The sequence below is a fragment of the Camelus bactrianus genome, chromosome 20 (assembly GCF_048773025.1).
Source record: "Camelus bactrianus isolate YW-2024 breed Bactrian camel chromosome 20, ASM4877302v1, whole genome shotgun sequence".
NCBI classification, from domain to species: domain Eukaryota; kingdom Metazoa; phylum Chordata; class Mammalia; order Artiodactyla; family Camelidae; genus Camelus; species Camelus bactrianus.
Genome location: NC_133558.1, coordinates 36,207,597 through 36,226,524, shown reverse-complemented (window position 1 = coordinate 36,226,524; position 18,928 = coordinate 36,207,597). Strand labels below are relative to the sequence as shown.

At 40.9% G+C, this 18,928-nt stretch overlaps 1 protein-coding gene across 1 annotated transcript in view; it reads right to left on the bottom strand.

Moving 5' to 3' along the window:
* HCRTR2 (hypocretin receptor 2) overlaps positions 1-7,285 on the bottom strand; it is an 83,835-nt gene extending 76,550 nt beyond the window's left edge. Inside the window, exon 1 of the mRNA XM_074347945.1 lies at positions 7,063-7,285. Coding sequence (XP_074204046.1) covers positions 7,063-7,285 — 223 coding nt within the window. The remainder of the gene's footprint in view (positions 1-7,062) is intronic.
* Positions 7,286-18,928: the final 11,643 nt, after the last annotated feature.

Sequence of the window (18,928 nt, the reverse complement as noted above, 5' to 3'; positions counted from 1 at the left end):
GTAAACGAGGAGTAAACTTGTGATGCTCAGCCAGTGAGCACTTAGGATTTATTTGCTACTAACTCACAGTCCACCTTTCGGATCAATCAAGCTCTCCGTGTAGTCATTCTACAGAAAGGGACCGTGATGATTGGAAGGACTTCAAGTGCTCCAGGACTTGTATGAGTAACTTCTTACTTTATATGAAGACATTGGATTTATTTATGTACTTATTTGCCAGCTTTGTAAATCTGGCTAATATACACCTGCGCTAAGAACATTGACAAAATCAGGCACCGATGGGATCACCACTGTCTATGGACAGACAAGGGCAGTGAGAACCCTTGTCCTGGCCTCTTGGAATACAGGGAACCGGCAAGCTTTTCCCAAACTGACACACAATCCCTTGATATTTCAATGTATTCAAACTTTTCTTTTAAATTGATGTCAAATCATTTCAGGTACATGAATTTTTTTTCCCACTAAAGACAATCTAATGTATTAGCTTGCTCTGCAGAATAAATGAGGCAATACATGTGACAATGTCTTCTGATGAGTAAAATACTATATAAATATTAAACGTTGTTCATATGCTTGCGATATCAAAGGTAAATTGCTGGAAAAGTCTCAATGATAATAATCCAAAAATATTTTCAGGAATAAATCCTTATTTATTCCAAACAATCTTGGTTTGTTTGTTTGTTTGTTTGTTTATGGGGAAACGGTTCTAAGGGCAAGGGGTTTAATGCTAATGAAATGTATATACATTTCATTTCTTTGGTTAAGAGATGGTCTTTTGTTGAGAGCAAAGATGAAATGAGTAAGTTCAATCCAAAGAGTCGGCTATTCAGAAGACTAGTCACAAATATCATGTGTGTCACCCAGTAGCCTCTCTCCAAGTGTTCCACTGTCAGGGTCTAAAAGGCATTCCCCATGCTGTGTAATGAGCAATAGCTCTTGGGACATACATAACACCTTTATGCTCTACAAAAACTATTACATGATTAAAGATTGACCTATTGAATCAAATCGATAGAAATTTATGATTTTTTAAGTTAATATTAATTACATCAGAAAAAGAAAACAATAAAATTTTTGAGTAGTTTGAAAACCAAGAGGGAAGTAAAAGATCTTTAGATTATTTGAGATGGTAAATGTTTAGGCCCTCAGTCTTAAAAGGTGTCTAAAGACAGCACCTTCGATAAGAAAGTAACCCGCAGCCACAATCATCTAACGTTTATCCAGTGAGTCACCCCCCTCCCCACCCCACAGAGGCAAAAGCATTTTTGGCAACACCTATTTTACCTTGAAGTTTTCTCCTGCAGAGTAACCCTAGCCTGACCTTGATTAGCTTATCACATGAGCTCATCCTCCGAGCCGAAGAGCTTGGTCTGTCAGAGGAAGAGCATGGCAAGCCGCCAGCCCAGCTCTGCGCGTCGTCTGGAGGGCACACTTACGCATCCTTTCCGTTCTCTCTCCTCTCCCCTGAGTCTCAGTCAGGATGGGAAGCGCGGGACAGAGACAGGATGAAGTCATAGAACATGGGTGAGCCACGACGGAGCCTGAGAAAGCCATATTTGAACCCTGGTGCTGATAGGTCCTGTCGGACTAAACGTTGGAAGATGTTAAACAGCTTTTTGAATTTCGTTCTTCTTATTTGTAAATCAAAGCTATTCATCTCCTTGTTATAGATTTGTTAGGAGGCAGGAAGGAAATACATCTATTTATTATGGAACCTTGCTTCCAGGACTTGGCATATGTACATGCTCAATATCCTGCGTGTCCTTTTGCAGTGAGAAGAGGGACTGGAGATGTAGAAATAGCCTTTGCTTCACTCATCACATGTCACTGACTGACCCTTACCTAGTGAGCCATTGCTTAACACAGCCAGCATCCCTGAGGGTTTTGGGGTGTCGGAACGCTGCAAGAAGAAAGATGGAAAGAGCTCCTTTCATTAGTGAGGTAACAGCAGTGGTAGATACTCCTGCAGTTTGAGGATCTGAGTGAGAATTCTAAGCCCTTAGAATGCTAACGTAGCTGCAGTGCATGACGATTTGCAAATATATTCTGAAATTTGAAATAATAAAAATTCATATAAATATATACAATATATATGTTTGACCTAAAAAAAAATCAAGAAAATTTTCAAAAACTTGATGTATTTGTATTTGAGTGTTAGATTTAGCCCCTGTTAAAAACTGGTGTTATTTTCATTATTTCACTTTCCTCATTTTTTTTTTCAAATAGACAAAGAACCCATTACATTTAAATTATCTCATTATTGTGTTATCTCATTATTGTCTGTCCATGATGAATGTTGCTGTTACCAGTGAGACAGCCATTTAAAAAGTTATCACTGAGATTCTGTTCATGTCAAAAACATGATTTATTTTACCGGGTACGACTAAGTGGTTATGAGTTTAGTAAACATGTGGAGGCATCCGTTTAATTCTTATTCAGCTAAGCATTCTCTGCATTCTGCAACTAAAATCGCACACGTTTAAAACTTAATGGTTAATACGACCTTTTATAGTCACCATTCCTGGCCTCTGACGGGTCTTGGCAGAGATGAGTAATGTATTATCTGCAGCCTCTTTCTGCTTGCTGTGTAGGAAAGGGTGAGTTTTATAACAACCACAGCGCTGAGATGGGCATTAGGACCAGCAGAAAAGAAAGGTCTGTTAGGCTTCGGAGTAGCGGGAACTTGAAACTGCCATTTCCATGCCCGGAGCATTTGATGTGATTACCTCTGTAAGGAGCCACCGTGTTACAGACATTCCTCCTTTCCTCCTATCCCACCTACCCAGCTTACATTTCTTAACAGGCAGTGTGTTGCAACTGAGTGAAATCAACGTATTACACCTGCGCGCGTACCTGCGCGCGCGCGCGCGCGCCTGGGCTGGTTAATGCGTCCATGCTGGTGCAGCCGCTCACACACGCTTCACGAACTCTGAGTGACTCGAACTGAGTCCAGGCACATTTCAACAGAGAGAAAGGGGTCAGGGTAGTGAGGAATGACTTTCACAGAGAGGTGGGAAGGCAATGATAAATAGTCAGTATGAAGACACCGAAAACCTGTTCGCGGGATGGGTGGGTGGGTGGAGCCGGTGTCGAAGAGTAACAAGAGCCACCCCACTGTGCTGACAGCTTTCAGGAGGAGTAGAGGCCATAAAGAGATACAGACTGGCCGTGGAGGCAGACAGTGGCTGCCAGTCCCATCAGGGAGTGGGAATCAAGGCATAGAAATTGGCATTTAGTGTCTACTGTGTCAAGAAAAAAAAATATACATATATACATATATATATGTATATATATATGTATACACACACACACATACATATATATTTGGATGTCTACTCTACCAGTCTATGTATTCATATATCCCAGCCTCATAGGATTTCTACAAGGCAGGCGTTATCAAGCACAATTTCAACTGGAAACGCCACACTTGGAGCGATCAGTAGCTTGCTAATGGCCACATCAGAAGCAGGAAGCACGGCTGGACCAATGTCATTTGTTGAAGGTTCTTCTCATTTTTCATATGAAGACAACCATAAGGAGGGTGGACACAGTCCAGGTGAAAACCGTGATCTCTTTGAACGCAGAAGTAAAAGAAGCAGAGAATTGGTCGTTTCCTCCAGATGTTTAAAGCTTGAACGGACTAGAACCCATCTCTCCATTCCATTCAGGGAATAAGGAGTAGGAATTACATCAAATATGTCATTCCTTGAGTGTCCCCAAGAACCCTCTCCCACCACCACATTCATTTTCAAAACCTAACATTGCTCAAAATGTCCTAGTCAAGTAATTGAATGCATCTACTTGGCTAAAGTTACAAGACATACTTAGGAAACGGTTATATGGGACATAATTTTGAAGATGCTGGAAAAACACTGCTTCCAAAAAGAACCTGTCCCATCTTCCTTCCTGGGACTTAAGATTCTATATTTAGACATATGTCTAATATATGTCTTTCATTAGAGGACATAAATTCATGAAATTGCATGTAAAGTAATTTTTTGCTATATTTTGGGTGACTTTTGTCAATATTTTTTCCAGGAAACTATTTTCCATCTCTGGAAAGAAGCATCTGATAAAGGAGAGGGAATATAATAAGAGAGAGGTTCCTTGGAGAGTAGAAAAAGCAGTGGGTATGATGAAGAATTTGTCATTCTGCTCAGGGTATGTATTGTCAAATCACTTCACCAAAGGGCATTGTGGGGGAAATGGCTTCTAACTGATTACATTATATTTGTAATTTCAACAAGGTTGAGATTTTCCAAGTCATCAGTTACATGAAAGTGCAAACTGTGAATGGACCTGAAGGGTCAATGATTATATCTGTTGCCTACACTGTGGTGTTTCACCTTCATACTCAACGTTGCCTCTTTGTCTTGAGTGAATAATGTGATTTCTTGTCCTGCCACTCTCTGCATAGAATTACTTATACCAGGGGGGCAAAGAAAGCAATTCTCGATCTAATCCGTTTTGCAGATTTGACAGTGACTTCAAAGAGCAGGAAGTTGTCTGTGAGTAATGACACTGCTCATTTGTTTAAATGTCAAACTTAAACCACATCAACTTTCAGGGCATATGTCAGTAAAGAATATGGGTTTCAATTCAGCCACAGAGGATTTCAGTGTCAGTGGGTCCTAAGGAAAACAGCTGTCAGTTTCCTCAGAGCGGAGGGTTTTGAGTAAATCTTTTTTTTTTTTTTTTTTTTTTTAAGCTAGATAAAATTGCCCGTTTCAGCACTTGGTGCTGTGGACAGTGCTCTCTCCCTTGACATTATGAAACAAGTAGCCTTACTATAGAGGTGTTTCCTTCTTGAGATTGAAACACTTCTCAGGCTAGCAAACATGCACCTCTAAACGGTGCAATTAAAATATGAAGACTATGCATCACAGATCTGTGAAGCCAGAATGAAATAACAGCAAAAAGGAGAAAATTGTATTACAGAGATTAAGCCTGAAATAAAATTAGGGAAGGAAAATAATTCTGATTTGGAGCTATTCCTGCAAAACATGTCAAAATTTTACTGCAATGCAATAATGTTCCTCTCTGGATGGGTTCTTTTTTGGGGGGAGGGGTGGAGAATGACAGAACCATTAACCCCTCATGGTAATTTATTAACAATGAACATAGATGCAGGGAAAAACAGGAAGTACATTTAGTAGGCTTGTAGACACCAGGGGCAAAGAATTCATTCTCTATATACTTTCTAGATCTACAGTTGAATGTCAATGGAGAATTCTGGAGCTAAGGTCAGAAGAAATGGAACTGAATTTAAATCATGTTCCTTAATAGAGTCATTTCATTTCTCTAAGTTTTGCTTCTGTCCAATGTGGGTTACTCTGAGGTTTAAGTGAGAGAGTGTATGTGGAGAGATCTGGCATACAGTAGGTACTCAATAGATGTTCAATATTGACTATTCCTTTGTCATGAAGTATTAGCATAATGCAGTGAAACGTTGCTGTGCTAGGAACCATGCATCCTAATTGCTGTAACTCTAAGGACTCATGACAAGAAGGAAGGAAACAAGAAAAGCATCATGATGAACAGACTTATCTTTTCAATAAATGGCCCTAGTCATGTGGATTTCCATCTTCATCTACCTTGTTTGCACCCTCAAAAGATTTATGATTGCCTTTTTTAAAAAAGTAACCAAATAAAAATAGCCTGAAAAAAAAAAAAAAGAAAGAAAGAAACAGACTAAAGTTCTCAGAAGATTCTTACATTTCCTATCAAATCATATGCTACCAACTCTCTCAGGAGTGCCTCTCAATCACAGACTGCCAACTACTCCGCAGGCTGAATTGGTGAGGGACACACTTTGAATGCTTCTTACCCAGACTGACACACTTCCGGAGAAAAGGGAAAAATCAGTGCTGAAAGCCTGATAATTCCCTTATCATCCTCCGCAGCAGCTACGAACTCTTTGCTTTGGATTTCAAAGCCTCCCAGCCTATTTAACCTCGCTCACCTCCCGCCTCCCACCCTTTTTATAGCTGAAAACCGAGAGCATCTTGTCCTGTCATTTTCAACAGAGATTCTCTCCACACTGCCCTCTGTATTTAAACGCCTCCCACTCTCCATTCATCAAGGTGCACGCTCCTTCCATTCACAATTCTTGTTCAGTGGTCCCTCCCTTCCAAAGGTCCTTTTAAAAAGTGGATTTCCCAGCTATGCTACTTTACTCCGTCACCACAGCCACCATATCGCTGCTACATCCGCTCCCCTCCTCCCCTCAACCATCGGCAATTTTGCAGAGGTGGGGAGTGGGCGAGGAAATCTGTGTTTGCACACAAACCTAGACAGGGAAAAACAGAGCCTAGCACTAAGCTAGGTTTCGTCTGTGGGAAGGGAAAAAATCGGTTGCAAATAATTTCCTAAGCCTAGAAGCAAGCGTGCTCTGCAAAATACATTGGTAGAGTGAATAAATGAATGAATGGGTGGCTGGATGAATGACTGCGATCTCCTTGGTACTTTTCTCAGATGCCCCTCCTTCTCGCTCACTGCCGGCATGGTTCCTGTTTAATTCAGCTTCCGTGCGCCAGCGCACCCCCTGCCCCCTCCTCCGTCCCCAGTCCCTGCCCTTTCCTTACCACCTCTAGACAGAGCCTCAACCTCCTGGCCAAAGGGCACTGTGCTCAGCTCACAGCCCAAGAGAGCTTGCTCCTTAGGGGCACAGCTTTGCACCCCAGCAGCTTGACCTCTCCCCAAGACCCCGGAGTCACCTGGCCACGTTCCGCAAAAGGATGACTGATTTCCCCACACTCAGCCAAATCTACCTGGAGATCCCTGCCGCTGCCCCTCTCCCGGCGCTTGTAACCTGGGTGCTCGGGAAGGAAATGGGGCTCCCCGCTTCTCTCTCCAGAAAAAAAAAAAAAGGGTTCACCATTCCAAGGCTCAGTGAAATCAGAAAACTTTTTTTTTTTTTTAAATAGAAAACCCCACCCTGAGCGCAGCGACCTCTTTGTTTGCATCCCAGGGGAGGAGGGGGTCTTTGCAGCCGGGGGGTGGGGGGCGGCGTGGACCTGGCAGCTTCCGCGGGGGGCCGTCCGGGCGTGGGGGGACGCTCACCCAGGACGTTCCCGATGAGCGCCACCACGAACACGACGATGTAGCCGGCGATCAGGACCCACTCATACTCTTTCGGGTGCAGGTATTCCCTCCACAGGTACCGCAGGAATTCCTCGTCGTCATAGTCGGTGGGGTTTAAAAAGGGCTCTTGAGTTTCATTCAGCTCCGGAGCGGATGACCAGTTGCGACAAGGCGGGGAGTCCTCCAGTTTGGCGCCGGACATCACGGGCTCGAGTCCGGGGCGGCTCAGTGCTGCAAGCGGCTGGGCCCCTGCCCCATGGGCGCCGTGGTCTGCGGCGGGGAGGCAGCGCCGAGCGGCGAGCAGGGGCTCCGGAGCCGAGGATGACGTGCGAAGTCCCCGGGCCAATGCCTCCGGGCCCGCCGCCGGGCAACCTGTGCGGCGGCTCGGCTGGCTTTGCAGGCGACGCCGCGCCGGGAGGAGCGCAGGCGGAGTGAGCATCCAGGGACCGGGCGCCGGAGGCTGCCGTGGTGGCACGGGGAGGGGAAGCCACCTCGGCTGCGCTCGGGCGCAATGACTCCTCATCTCAGCGCTGCGTCCGCAGCCCACAGCCTCCTCCCGCGCCCGCGGAGAGCTGGGGCTGAAATAAAGGGGGGGAAAAAAACCAAGTAATGAAAATGATTTTAACCTATGTGTCTGTGGGCTCAATCTCCTCCTTTTCTACCCGCCCCCCACCCACACCCCCTGCATTTCCCAAGTGCAGTTTCTGTAAAGACACGGGTAGGTCTGTGGACATGACAGGTCTGTCCGCACATGGTTAATGTAGGGTTTGCGGATGCATTTGTGTGGGTAATGTCAACAGAAAGTAATGCGAACGGGGAGAGGGGGGCGGAGGTCGCTGTGTTCCTCGAGCCGGACAATGAGCAAGTCATTTCAGGCAAGTATTTGAACATTCGCTTGGCTTTGCCGACTTAGCACTTGCTGAATCTTTCGGGCATCTCCTCCGCTCCCCCCCCCCACCCCATCCCCACCGCAATGGGGAGGGAGACAATTTTTTTTTTTAATTGAAGGATATATACCTCTCTGAAATTTGCATTTGCAACAGCAAGCGACAAATGAAACACAACAGCAAATCCTTGAAAGACACCAAGGGTCGTAACTGTGATCATAGTTAAAGTCGTCAAGCAAGGAGGCAGCGACACACCCAACAGCACTGAACACGTTCTCAGTAGGATGCAGTGGTCCAAGCCGGGCGAGGTGCGCTCTTGGGGGAATCCCACATCCCGCTGGTCTTTCTTCTCATTGACTCGGGATTGATGTCACCTGCCATTCTCTCAGGGACTGATTTTGTCCCTAAGAATAGCGTTTTGGGATTCCTCAGAGTGTGCATTCCTGATCCTTTCATTTTCAATAACCATGATAGGAATTTTGCCTTTGATTGATTATAATCCTGGACTTGGAAGCCCTGCAATCATCTAGCCTGAACTTCAGCTTCATATTAGAAGCCTTCTGATAATATTGTTAATGTATTCCCACCTAGTTTGGAGGTGTCCACCACAATTCACTGTCACCACCATCATGGGACTGCTCTAAAGTTTAGAAAACTGTTCCTTATTTTAAAACAAGGTCTTCAACCAACATTTGCCTTTCTCAGTCTTTTACCCTCAATTCCTAGTTTGCATCTTGGTGCTCCACACAATACATCTTCCACGTGATAATCCTCACATATTCAAAATAAGCATCATCCCCTTCCATGCATCCCATATTCACCTTTCCCCCAATCATTTCCATTGTTTTCCAAATCACACTATCTCCCCAATCTATGTTCCGTTGATCTCCCTTTAGAGAACTGGCAATATCTTGCCTAGTATGCAACTGAGAGCAAACACAGTAATCTACTTGGTTTGGGTCTTGCCAGTAGAAAACGGACACTATTCTTTGGAGGCAATCGATATATTTATCTAATTATTTTTTCAAAAGTCACAAGACACTGTTGATTCGTGTTGAGTCTTTAGTTGACCCCCCCACCCCACCACCAATCATAATTCTTCACATTTGTTTTGTGTTTTATAGGTTACAAAATCCTTTTACATACACTATTTTAAACCCTTCTGAGAGGCTGGCTATTATTAACCCAGTTTTACAGATGAGGAAAGTGTTCCTGGAGAAATTACATAATTTATCAAAAATCAAATGACTAATTGGTGGCAAAACCATCAGTTCTTCTGATCCCAAATGTCATGTTTCCAGGAAATACCACCATGGTATTTTCCCAATCTGCACGTGTCAAGTTTCTTTTTAAGAGAAGGAACCAAGTAGGCATTTTGTTTTTTTGACAAATATTTACTTAGTGGTCTTATTTCACTCTTAGTAATACAGGTTAAACAAGGTTACTGCTTTCATGCATTTGACTGTCTGGTGAAATCAGAAAGGAAACAAACCAACCAATAAATACATAAGAAAAATATGAGAAAGGGAGTATGTGCTTTGATGAACCTCCAACTGGAGGAAGTGATGGTGATTGGAGCATCCCAAAGGCCAAATCAGAAATAGATGCTCAAAAAGGTCTGTGACATGTGAGTGGGATATTCAAATGATATATGCATATATTAATCTAATTTTGTGAATTTGAGGTTTAACCAGATGGTCTTAAATGTTGATGCTTTTATCCAAAGCCTTAGTCGTTTCTCTAGACCGCTTGGCATCAGTAAATTTGACAAGCAAGCCCTCTGTGACGTCATTCACGTTCACGGGTACAAACTTGCTAACTTTATCCTGTGGCCTAAAGTGTTCCTCTGATTTATTAATTTCATCATTTCCTCCTCCCTGTACTATTCCTTTTAAAATGAGAAAAGTTGTCGCAGCTGTATTCCAACTCATGTTCGTTAATTTCTGCAAATTCCTTGCCATTGAGAATTCATAAACAAGGACCCCACGTGTAATTCCCATGGACTCAGTGCTGTTAGCCTTCATTTCGTGGCTCTTCAGCTGGTCAGTACTTCGGTCTGCTCTTTTGAAGTCTTCTACCTGCAATGAATCATCACTCTTGACTAGACACGTCGATAAGGAGAAATGAGAATACTTGTAAGATTTTGTTATGATACCTGCTTTATGCTGTGACAAGCGTGGGTTTATCTTGATCCTGCAAGTATTCTATTTCCTGCTGTCTGTGCTCTATCAGGTGATTGCTTTTAAATATGGGATACTCCAGTGCCGTACAAAAAAATTCACTCAGATATACACATTATCATGTTTTCTCTTATACAAGCACATTAGAGATGAGAAATATTGCAGGACATATTTTGATACCTTTTAGGACATTTGAAAAGAATGTTTTGTTCTGTAGATGTTATTCTCTTCGATTCAAAATCTTTCTGCTGGAGGGAGGCAGAAGCAGTCAGCCCAATATCACAAGACAGGAAAGGAAGTTCCAAATTTGTCGTTCCTCTGACCTCTTAAGGCCGTTGTAAGAATGAAATGAATTGATATTTTTAGAGCAATGTCTGGTATATAGACAGGGACCTGAAAATGTTTGCTGGCTAAAATTTTAAACTATTTGATTGCATGATGTGAATATTATTTGCCATACATATTAATTACTTTATGTTAATTTTTTTAGAAAGAAACATAACTCACAATTGTCTGAGTAATTCTAACTACCCAGCTTAATTCTCTGTCACTTTTATTTTAGCTCCCCTACTAACATGAATATGTTAGAAATAAGAAAGAAAAGGAAAAAAAAAATCTCTAAGTCAGATTTTTGTTCTCTCTGTGGTTGTAGTTAGGTTGGGCAGAGATCTCAGGAAGTGTGGGCTGTCCCACACTTTGAATCCTTATTTCTGATGAGAGACCATACTTTTTGCAGCCCTATGATAAATTGATGGCTCCGTCTCAATAAATGTTTCTGAGTACCTCCTGTGTGCCCGGGACCACATAGCTAAGAGCTAGGGACATAATGATTAATAAGACATAGTCCGGCCTCAATGACCTGACAGTTCGATGATGAATTAGAAGCGTCATAATCAGAATCCCTCGGAGTCTCTAAGGTAGACGGAATTACAGAGTGTCATGAGTACAGGAAAGAACACCTAATTCAGCCTGGAGAGTACCACAAAGGATGGCTCCCCCACAGGGAAAGGCACTCTTGGGCTGACCCCTTGGAGAGAAGGAAATTAGTAAGTGGATAAGGATGGGAGGTGTTCAGTAAAGCAAACAGCATCACCAGCAAGCTTGGAAGCAGGAGAGAGCACCAAGCGTGTGGGCAAAGCCAGGCAAAGGGAGGAAGGCCAGTCTTTACAGCCATCCCCAGCAGTGATGTGGAGAAGGGGTTGGAGAAGTGTGAGACTGAAGATGACGGCGGAGGAGGAGGCTAGGAGGATAATCCTGCCATCAAAAGGAGACTGAGGTTGTGGAGATTGAGGCAAGTTGGGTATCACTGCAAAATCTAACAGTTTGCAGAGACGTCATGCAGAAGGCAAGCATCTTGCTTTATTCCTGCCCCTTGAGGAAGGCTGACTGCATGATAACAGAATGAAGTTTACATCTCTGTTGCTGTTTCTCTGTATATTCTGAAGATTAAATTAAAGGAAGGAAGAGAGAGGTGTTCCACGGCTGGCATCCTGGTTATCTGAGAAGAAGCTGTTTTCCTTCCTTCATTCCTGCCAGAAAGAAAATGGTTCTTTTATCTAAAGAAATACAAATTCATTACTTCAAGTTGGAACATTCTCGGTAATGACTGTCCTGAGCTTCCATATTCCCAGAATAAACGTGTTAGTCTTGCAGGATGCTGTCCGACAGCCCTGGGTTCCAAGTATCACATTTTCTTACAATATGGCCTTGAGCTAAATCTTTCTGGAAAAGTCCCTGAATCACAGGGGATCTAGAAATATATTTTATTCAGATGAAAAGGAAGAAAGAGCCTTCTGATGATTTGTTCCCATGAGGGGGTAACTCTTCAGTGGGTTCCTGAGAATGAAATAACCTCTTGCCCTAAAAAGATTCTGACATTAACAATCACCATCTTTTGTCACGAATTACTACAAGACCTGTCTGTCTCCTCTGCATCTTTTTCTCTCCATCCTTCTTTCACCCCTTGTCCGCTTTTAATTAAGTTTCCTTTCAGACAAGGTTCTCTGTGTTCCTTCTTGCCTCTTATCCTGAGTTATCAGGTCTGACATTTTAACCCTCATGGTTCTTTGATTCAGCAATATTGGAAGCTTCTACTGTAGTCCTATCTCGTGTTGAGCATAGACAGATACTGTTCCTCTCTTATTAAGTTTTTGTCTCTTGAAAAGCATGGAGGAGTAGGCAAGTAATTTAATTCAGTGAAGCAAATGCCCTTAGGTGTACACCTACAAAAATCTGAGCGTACAGGAAGAGACATCCACTATCTCAAAGTCGGGTCAAGAAGACTGTCAGAAGGAGGTGCCAGCTAGGCTCAGAACTGAAGAATGAAGAGTGGTGACCAGATCACGAGCGATTTGGGAGGGACAGTGGGACCCGAGGGATGCAAGGGACTTGTCTGAGAGACAACGTCCACAGTCAGCCTTCATCCCGCTTACATCAGGCAACGTATGTGCTCAGCACATTGCAGGCATTAGCTCAACTGAGCGCCACAGTTCTAGGAGGCAGGTCTTTGAATTATGACACCAAATCTACAGATGAATAAAGTGAGACAGAGGGAGGTTCGTAACTTGTCCAAGGTCACACAGGTAGAAAGGAGCAGAGTCTTGGAGCAGACTTGTCACAATCCAATTCCATATGTATGTTTCTTGTTTGTCTGTTTGCTTTGCCTTCACTCTATTCTGTTTCCACAGTAAACAACCCAAATCTTTTCAGTGTGATCAGCTCTTTCCTTTATTAACATGAGTGATGTGCAAAGTTCTGATTCTGGAAAAAAATGCATTTGTAAAATTAGACAAATGTCATATATTTCAAACATTCCTATTAAAATTTAAATAGTGTTGAAGAGCAGAATGGCTGGGAAGATTGGTATATCCCTTAAAGGGAGGTTTGCCCCAAAGTAAGTCAATCTCCTTCTATGTTCTTTCAGGTATAAATGCTTTTAACCACACTCTACACTTACAGGCATAAAGATTTTCTGATTCATCATTGTGGCCCCAGAATTCAGCACAGCAGCTTCTATGAAGCTCCTGGTCAATCACTTACCTGTTAATGATGCCTGAACTGAATTGAAGGGAGGAATTCCTTTCCAAACAGGTATATTTTGTGTAACATTTTTGGTTATGTAAAATCCATATTTACATAAAATACATATCACCTTGAAAACTACTTACAAGCGTTTTTCTGTAACACTGGAATAAATTAACATTATGCACGTTGAAAGCGTCTTAACTTTCGCCACCCTCACATGTCTCTGCAGTGAACAGCTCTTAGGCCTTGGCAATTAAGACAAGTGTTTCTGAAATAAAACACTATACACTTGTAGAAGACATTTATTACCCATGGCTGAATATCTTCCCCTAAATACAACCGCAAATCTTTTGTCTTTTTTTTTTTTTTTAAGATCTTTAGTTATGATGGGAATTGGAGTTGATTTAAACATAACTGACTGATTTGGGAACTAAAATCTAAAACATTATTTAAATAAAAATTTGGCAAATTTTTCTAAATGTTCTAAAATGTTTCTGTCCATTAACTGGGCTTGTTATTTGGTATTTCATGTAAAAAGTAGAAACCAGGCTTTAACACTTAGTAGAGGCAAATCAGAAACAAACAAATAAAACCAGTGTAACTGGACAGTGAAACCACGGCTTGATTAATAGGTCTAAAGACAGAGTGTCAAGTCAATAATTGAATGTATTGCCAATAGAATGTGAGTTGATAAGTGTGTTTTGGGTGCATCCTGGGCACTGAGATGGACCCTACAGAGACATCAGGAGAGGTGCTGCCGTCGGAGCCTCCACCAAAGACAGGTCCTTATTAGACGACACTATTTAGTATGTTTTATGGAAGACAGTGTTCAGAATGAAGAGACATAAATTTTAGTGAAGTGCCACATGGAAGTGTTTTAACCTTATCAGGCTTTCTAAATAATTTCCAGTTAGAAGTTTTGAGACCCAAGTACATTGGTCTTGTTTAAATAATGTACTCCAAACAGTCTGAAAATAAGTATCTTGTATAAATATAATTAAAGACAGATAGAGAAGCAGGACAGGTTAACTTCCCCCCTCTTTCAGAATATACTTTAAGTCGTTTAAACTCATTTCCAACTTCCAGTTGTAAAATAAATGAGCCACAGGTGTGTGATACAGAGCATAAGGGACGTGGGTAGAAGTGCTGTGACACCTTTGTGTAGGGAGAAATAACTAACAGACTCATCGTAGTGACAATTCTGTTATGTACATCAGTGTCGGATTGCTGTAATAAACCTGAAACTAACATAATATTGTATGTAAGTATAGTTCAGTAAGAATAAATAAATAAATCCAAACTCAACCACCACTCTCAGCAACCTAGATATAGAAGTGTCCTTGCTTAATCTTATAAAGGACATATAAATATATATATAAAAGGTAACATTATAAAATTGCTTTAATACGTCTATTTTATTATTACAATTTTAAAAAATTGTTTACATGGTTGAGACATCGATCTCATAATGGCAAATATGAATGATGACTGGCACGGTCTATTTGAAACTTGCGTTTAAAGACTTTATATTTCTTTTAAAATTTATCGTTCATTTACGGATGGCAGATTTGGCTTTGTCAAGATGTTCTGATATGTCCTCATTTGATCTTTCTTGTATTCATGCTTGATAGAAAGAAGAGAACAGAAAGCACAGCTAAAATTAACAATAACAGCAATTTCCCTACTTGACTCTCTACCCTCAGTTGGGTCCACTTGCATTTATTGGTAAGATCCTGAACAAGAGCGGCCACGTCCGCACTATGGCAGAGACAAGCCCGCTGTGTGGTATGAAAGGCCGGTGGGTGCCCACATGAGTCTAAATATTAAATGCATTGATGACCTCTTTTGAAATAAAATAACAATCATGAGCAAACAGATTTCAGACTCTTAGCATCCAAGTGGTTTTCTTTTTCCCTACAAAATAAATTCTGTATTTGGTTGAATGAAAATACAGCAGAACTTCGGAAGAATTACAAACATAGGAAAGGACAGGGAGAAAAAAGATTCAAAGGTCAATGTGACAGGGAAGGTCTCTTTTTTATAAGGTCCACTATGTTCACACTAGAGTAATCAACTAGATAACCATCCTTAGGCTACAAGTATTCATGCAAATAATTTTGAATAAAAGATATTAACTTTCCTCATTCACAACAATATCGAAGTTTACCACTCAAGGATAAAGTAGGAAAAAAAATGTTTCTGCCAGAAATGGCTGTTTTGTTTTCTTACAATTCAGGGTCTCGATAAAACGACACTTGAATGCAGTTATCCCTCTAAGGAGATGGTTCTTAATATTCAGTGATTCCCCTACACATGTAAGTATGTAATGAAATGCAGTGGCTTCTATTCCCTTTAAATTGTTTGCATAAACATACATACACACTAGGTGGAACGCATCCGTGGATTTCCAAGTTTGCAACCCCAACCCTGTAGAGTCTCAGCAGTTGGAAGCATCTCAGAGATACACCATTTTCCTGCCTTAAATTAAGGACCAAGACTGAAACTGCGTAGGAGGAGGGATTTGCTTTTCCATCGCAACCCAGTGTCAGTTGCCCTAGCAACCGTCCTGCAGGCCACTCTAGCCACCTGCTTCTGGAACAATTGTTTCACTCAAGTTTGATGTAAACACCTGAAGGAGACTGTGTAGGTGGGGGAAAGGTAAGGTGTCAATGCCTGAGAGTCACTTGATAGAAGAGGAAAGAATAACTTTCTCTGTAATTTCTAGTCAACAACTGATACTCTGGTTAAAAACTATTTGTGTATACATGTGCACATGCAGACTTAACAGTATTTTTATTAAGACAACTTTATTAGTCCAATTAAAATATATTTCCCTGTACATTCACTACAAGAGAGCCACAATATAGTATTTTCATCACTTATGTACATTTCTTGGTGAAATATCATGGATTAATTTATATTCTGTACTTTTATGCAAATATTGATTCATAGACATACTACACGTATAATGAGTAAGTCATAATAACCAAAATAACTTCTCTTTTGTGAGAAAATAAGCATGCAATAGTTTTAAACATCTCCTAAACTGGCACTTTCCCCAATGTACTGCCTACTGGAAATACCTAGGAGTTTTAAAAAAATCACAAAGCTCAGGTAATATCTTATAGTGATTAAATCAAAATGACTTGCAGTGAGAGAGCCACGCACCAGTAGGTATTTAAAAAATTTAATTAGTAAATATTTTATTTAGGATTTCTGTATCTATGCTTACAATTGAAATGGACTCACCTTTAATGGAATATATTTGACATACAGCATTATGTAAGTTTCAATTGTACAAAGTATTAATTGGATCCATTTACATGTTGCAATATGATCGCTATTATAGCAATATTTAGCACCTCTATCACATTACATAATTATCCTTTCCTGTTAGTGATTGGGATAATGTTTAGTCTCCTGGCAAGTTTGATGACTGTAGTACAACACTGTGTTTACATGCAATACACTGTGCATTAGATCTGTATGACTTATTTAGTACTTGTTGTGAGTTTGCATCTTTAAACACATCAGTCTTAATCCCCTCACCCTTCATCCCTGGTAACCACCATTTTGCTCTCTGTTTTTTACGAGTTTGACATTGTTAGATTCCACATATAAATGATGTCATACAGTGCTTATCATTCTCAGGAAGGAAATAAAGATCAGAGGGGAAATAAATTAAAGAGACTAAAAAGATAACAGAAAAGATAAATGAAACTAAGAGCTGGGTTTTTTTGAAAAGATAAACAAAATAGAGGAATCTTTAGCCAGACTCACCAGGAAAAAGAGAGGACTCAGATAAATAAAATCAGAAGCGAAACAGGAGATGTTACAACTGATACCACAGAAATACAAAAGATCATGAGAAATACAAAGGAGCATATAAACAACTATACACCAACAAATTAGACAACCTAGAAGAAATCGATAAATGTCTAGAAACATACAACCTACCAAGAGTGAATCATGAAGAAATAAAAAATCTGAACAGATCGATTACTAGTAAGGAGATTCCATAAGTAACCAAACACCTCCCAGCAAACACAAGTCCAGGACGAGATGATTTCTCTGGTGAATTCTACTAAACCTTCAAGGAAGAATTAATACCCACCCTTCTCAAACTCGTTCCCCCCAAAATAAGAGGAGGGAATACATTCAAATTAATATTATGAGATTAGCACTACCTGGCTACCAAAACTAGACATGAACACTTCAAAAACAGAAAATTATAGGCCAAAATCCCTGATGAACAAAAAAAAAAAAAAAAGAAAAAAAAAAAAGAAACACAGGTTGCAAAAATCAATAAATTAAGAAAAATAAAATTTGGCATGTCAACTGAAACAGTAGGTAGAAGAACAGAGTGCTATCAAACAAAGAAGGAATTATCTCCCAACCAATGGCTGTTGCATGGAAGGGTTGCAATTTAGAAGTAAAAGGTATAGGGCTATTCTGGTTTATGTAAATGGGGACAGAGAGCTCAGAAAGACTGGATACCAGTTTTTTGTTTGTTTGTTTTTTAATGAGAAAGGGTATCATGTTCAGGGAATAAAAAGAAATTTATTGTGACTATAGTGTTGTGTGAGAAGGATGAGGAGAAGGTGGAAAAGGAGGTTGGGTGAGACAGTTGAGACCTTATGTGCCACGTTAGAGAGCTAAGTCATTTCCCTGGGTGTGTGGAATTATCCAACGTTGTAACATGGCAGCAACATCAACAAAAGTGGTTTGGTTTTTTTTGTTTGTTTGTTTGTTTTTGTTTTTGGAAAGGATACTGAGTTTTCAAATGGACAAATGAAATAGGTTGAGGGAAATCAATAAAGACCAAGTAGAAGCTTATTACATTCATGTCAGAAATATAAGGACATAAAGTACATCAGTGATAAAATGAACAGGAAGGAGGGAACACATTTAAACAGCACTTGGGAAGTAAAATATGCAGAGCTTAATGACTGGCAGAGTATAAAATGGAAAGGTGGTGAGAAAGGCGACACAGCATACTAGCACTTTTCTTTGGGGTAATATGCTAATGATGACGCTAATCACTGAAATGAAGAAAAAGGAAGAAAAGGGAAATTTGGATGGAGAGGATATTGGTGAGTTTAATTCTAGTATCTTACCCATGTGGAAGATCTTAGCATTGCTCTTAAGAAGACAATGGTATATACCAATCCAGAGCTCAGAGAAAAGCCTGGTCTAGCCAAGAAGTTCCATAAGTCATTCACGAACCTAGATGCTGAATGTATCACATCACTCAGAAATTGATGAAAGGCAGACCGGAGCCTAAGATCCTATAGATTACCAATATTTGAAGGACACATGGAAGAAAATGATTCTGCAGATGACACTGAGAAAGGGCTATGATTAAGTGAGAGACGGGACAGGAAAGAGTAATGTCACAAATGAAGTTTTATAAGAACTAAGAGGAATTACGTGCCAGTCAAGGTCTACTGCTGTTCAGTTTTACTGAACGTGATCCATGACTAATGAGTGAGTTCTGTTCCTTTTTGAAGGGCCTGATGATGACATAAAACTAACACAAAAGCCTAGATATGATAACAGAAACTGTTAATGACTAACCCAGTGCTGCTTAAAACTTAGCTTTAATCCGTGTCACAGAACAGTTAGAGTGAGGCTGTTAGGCAAGATAGGTACCAGGCTACCCAGGCTCATAGCTTGGCTGCATCCACTGAGCGTAAGTGACTCCCAGTGTGGTACTTACTTCCTCTGTGTCTCATTTTCCCACATATTAAATGG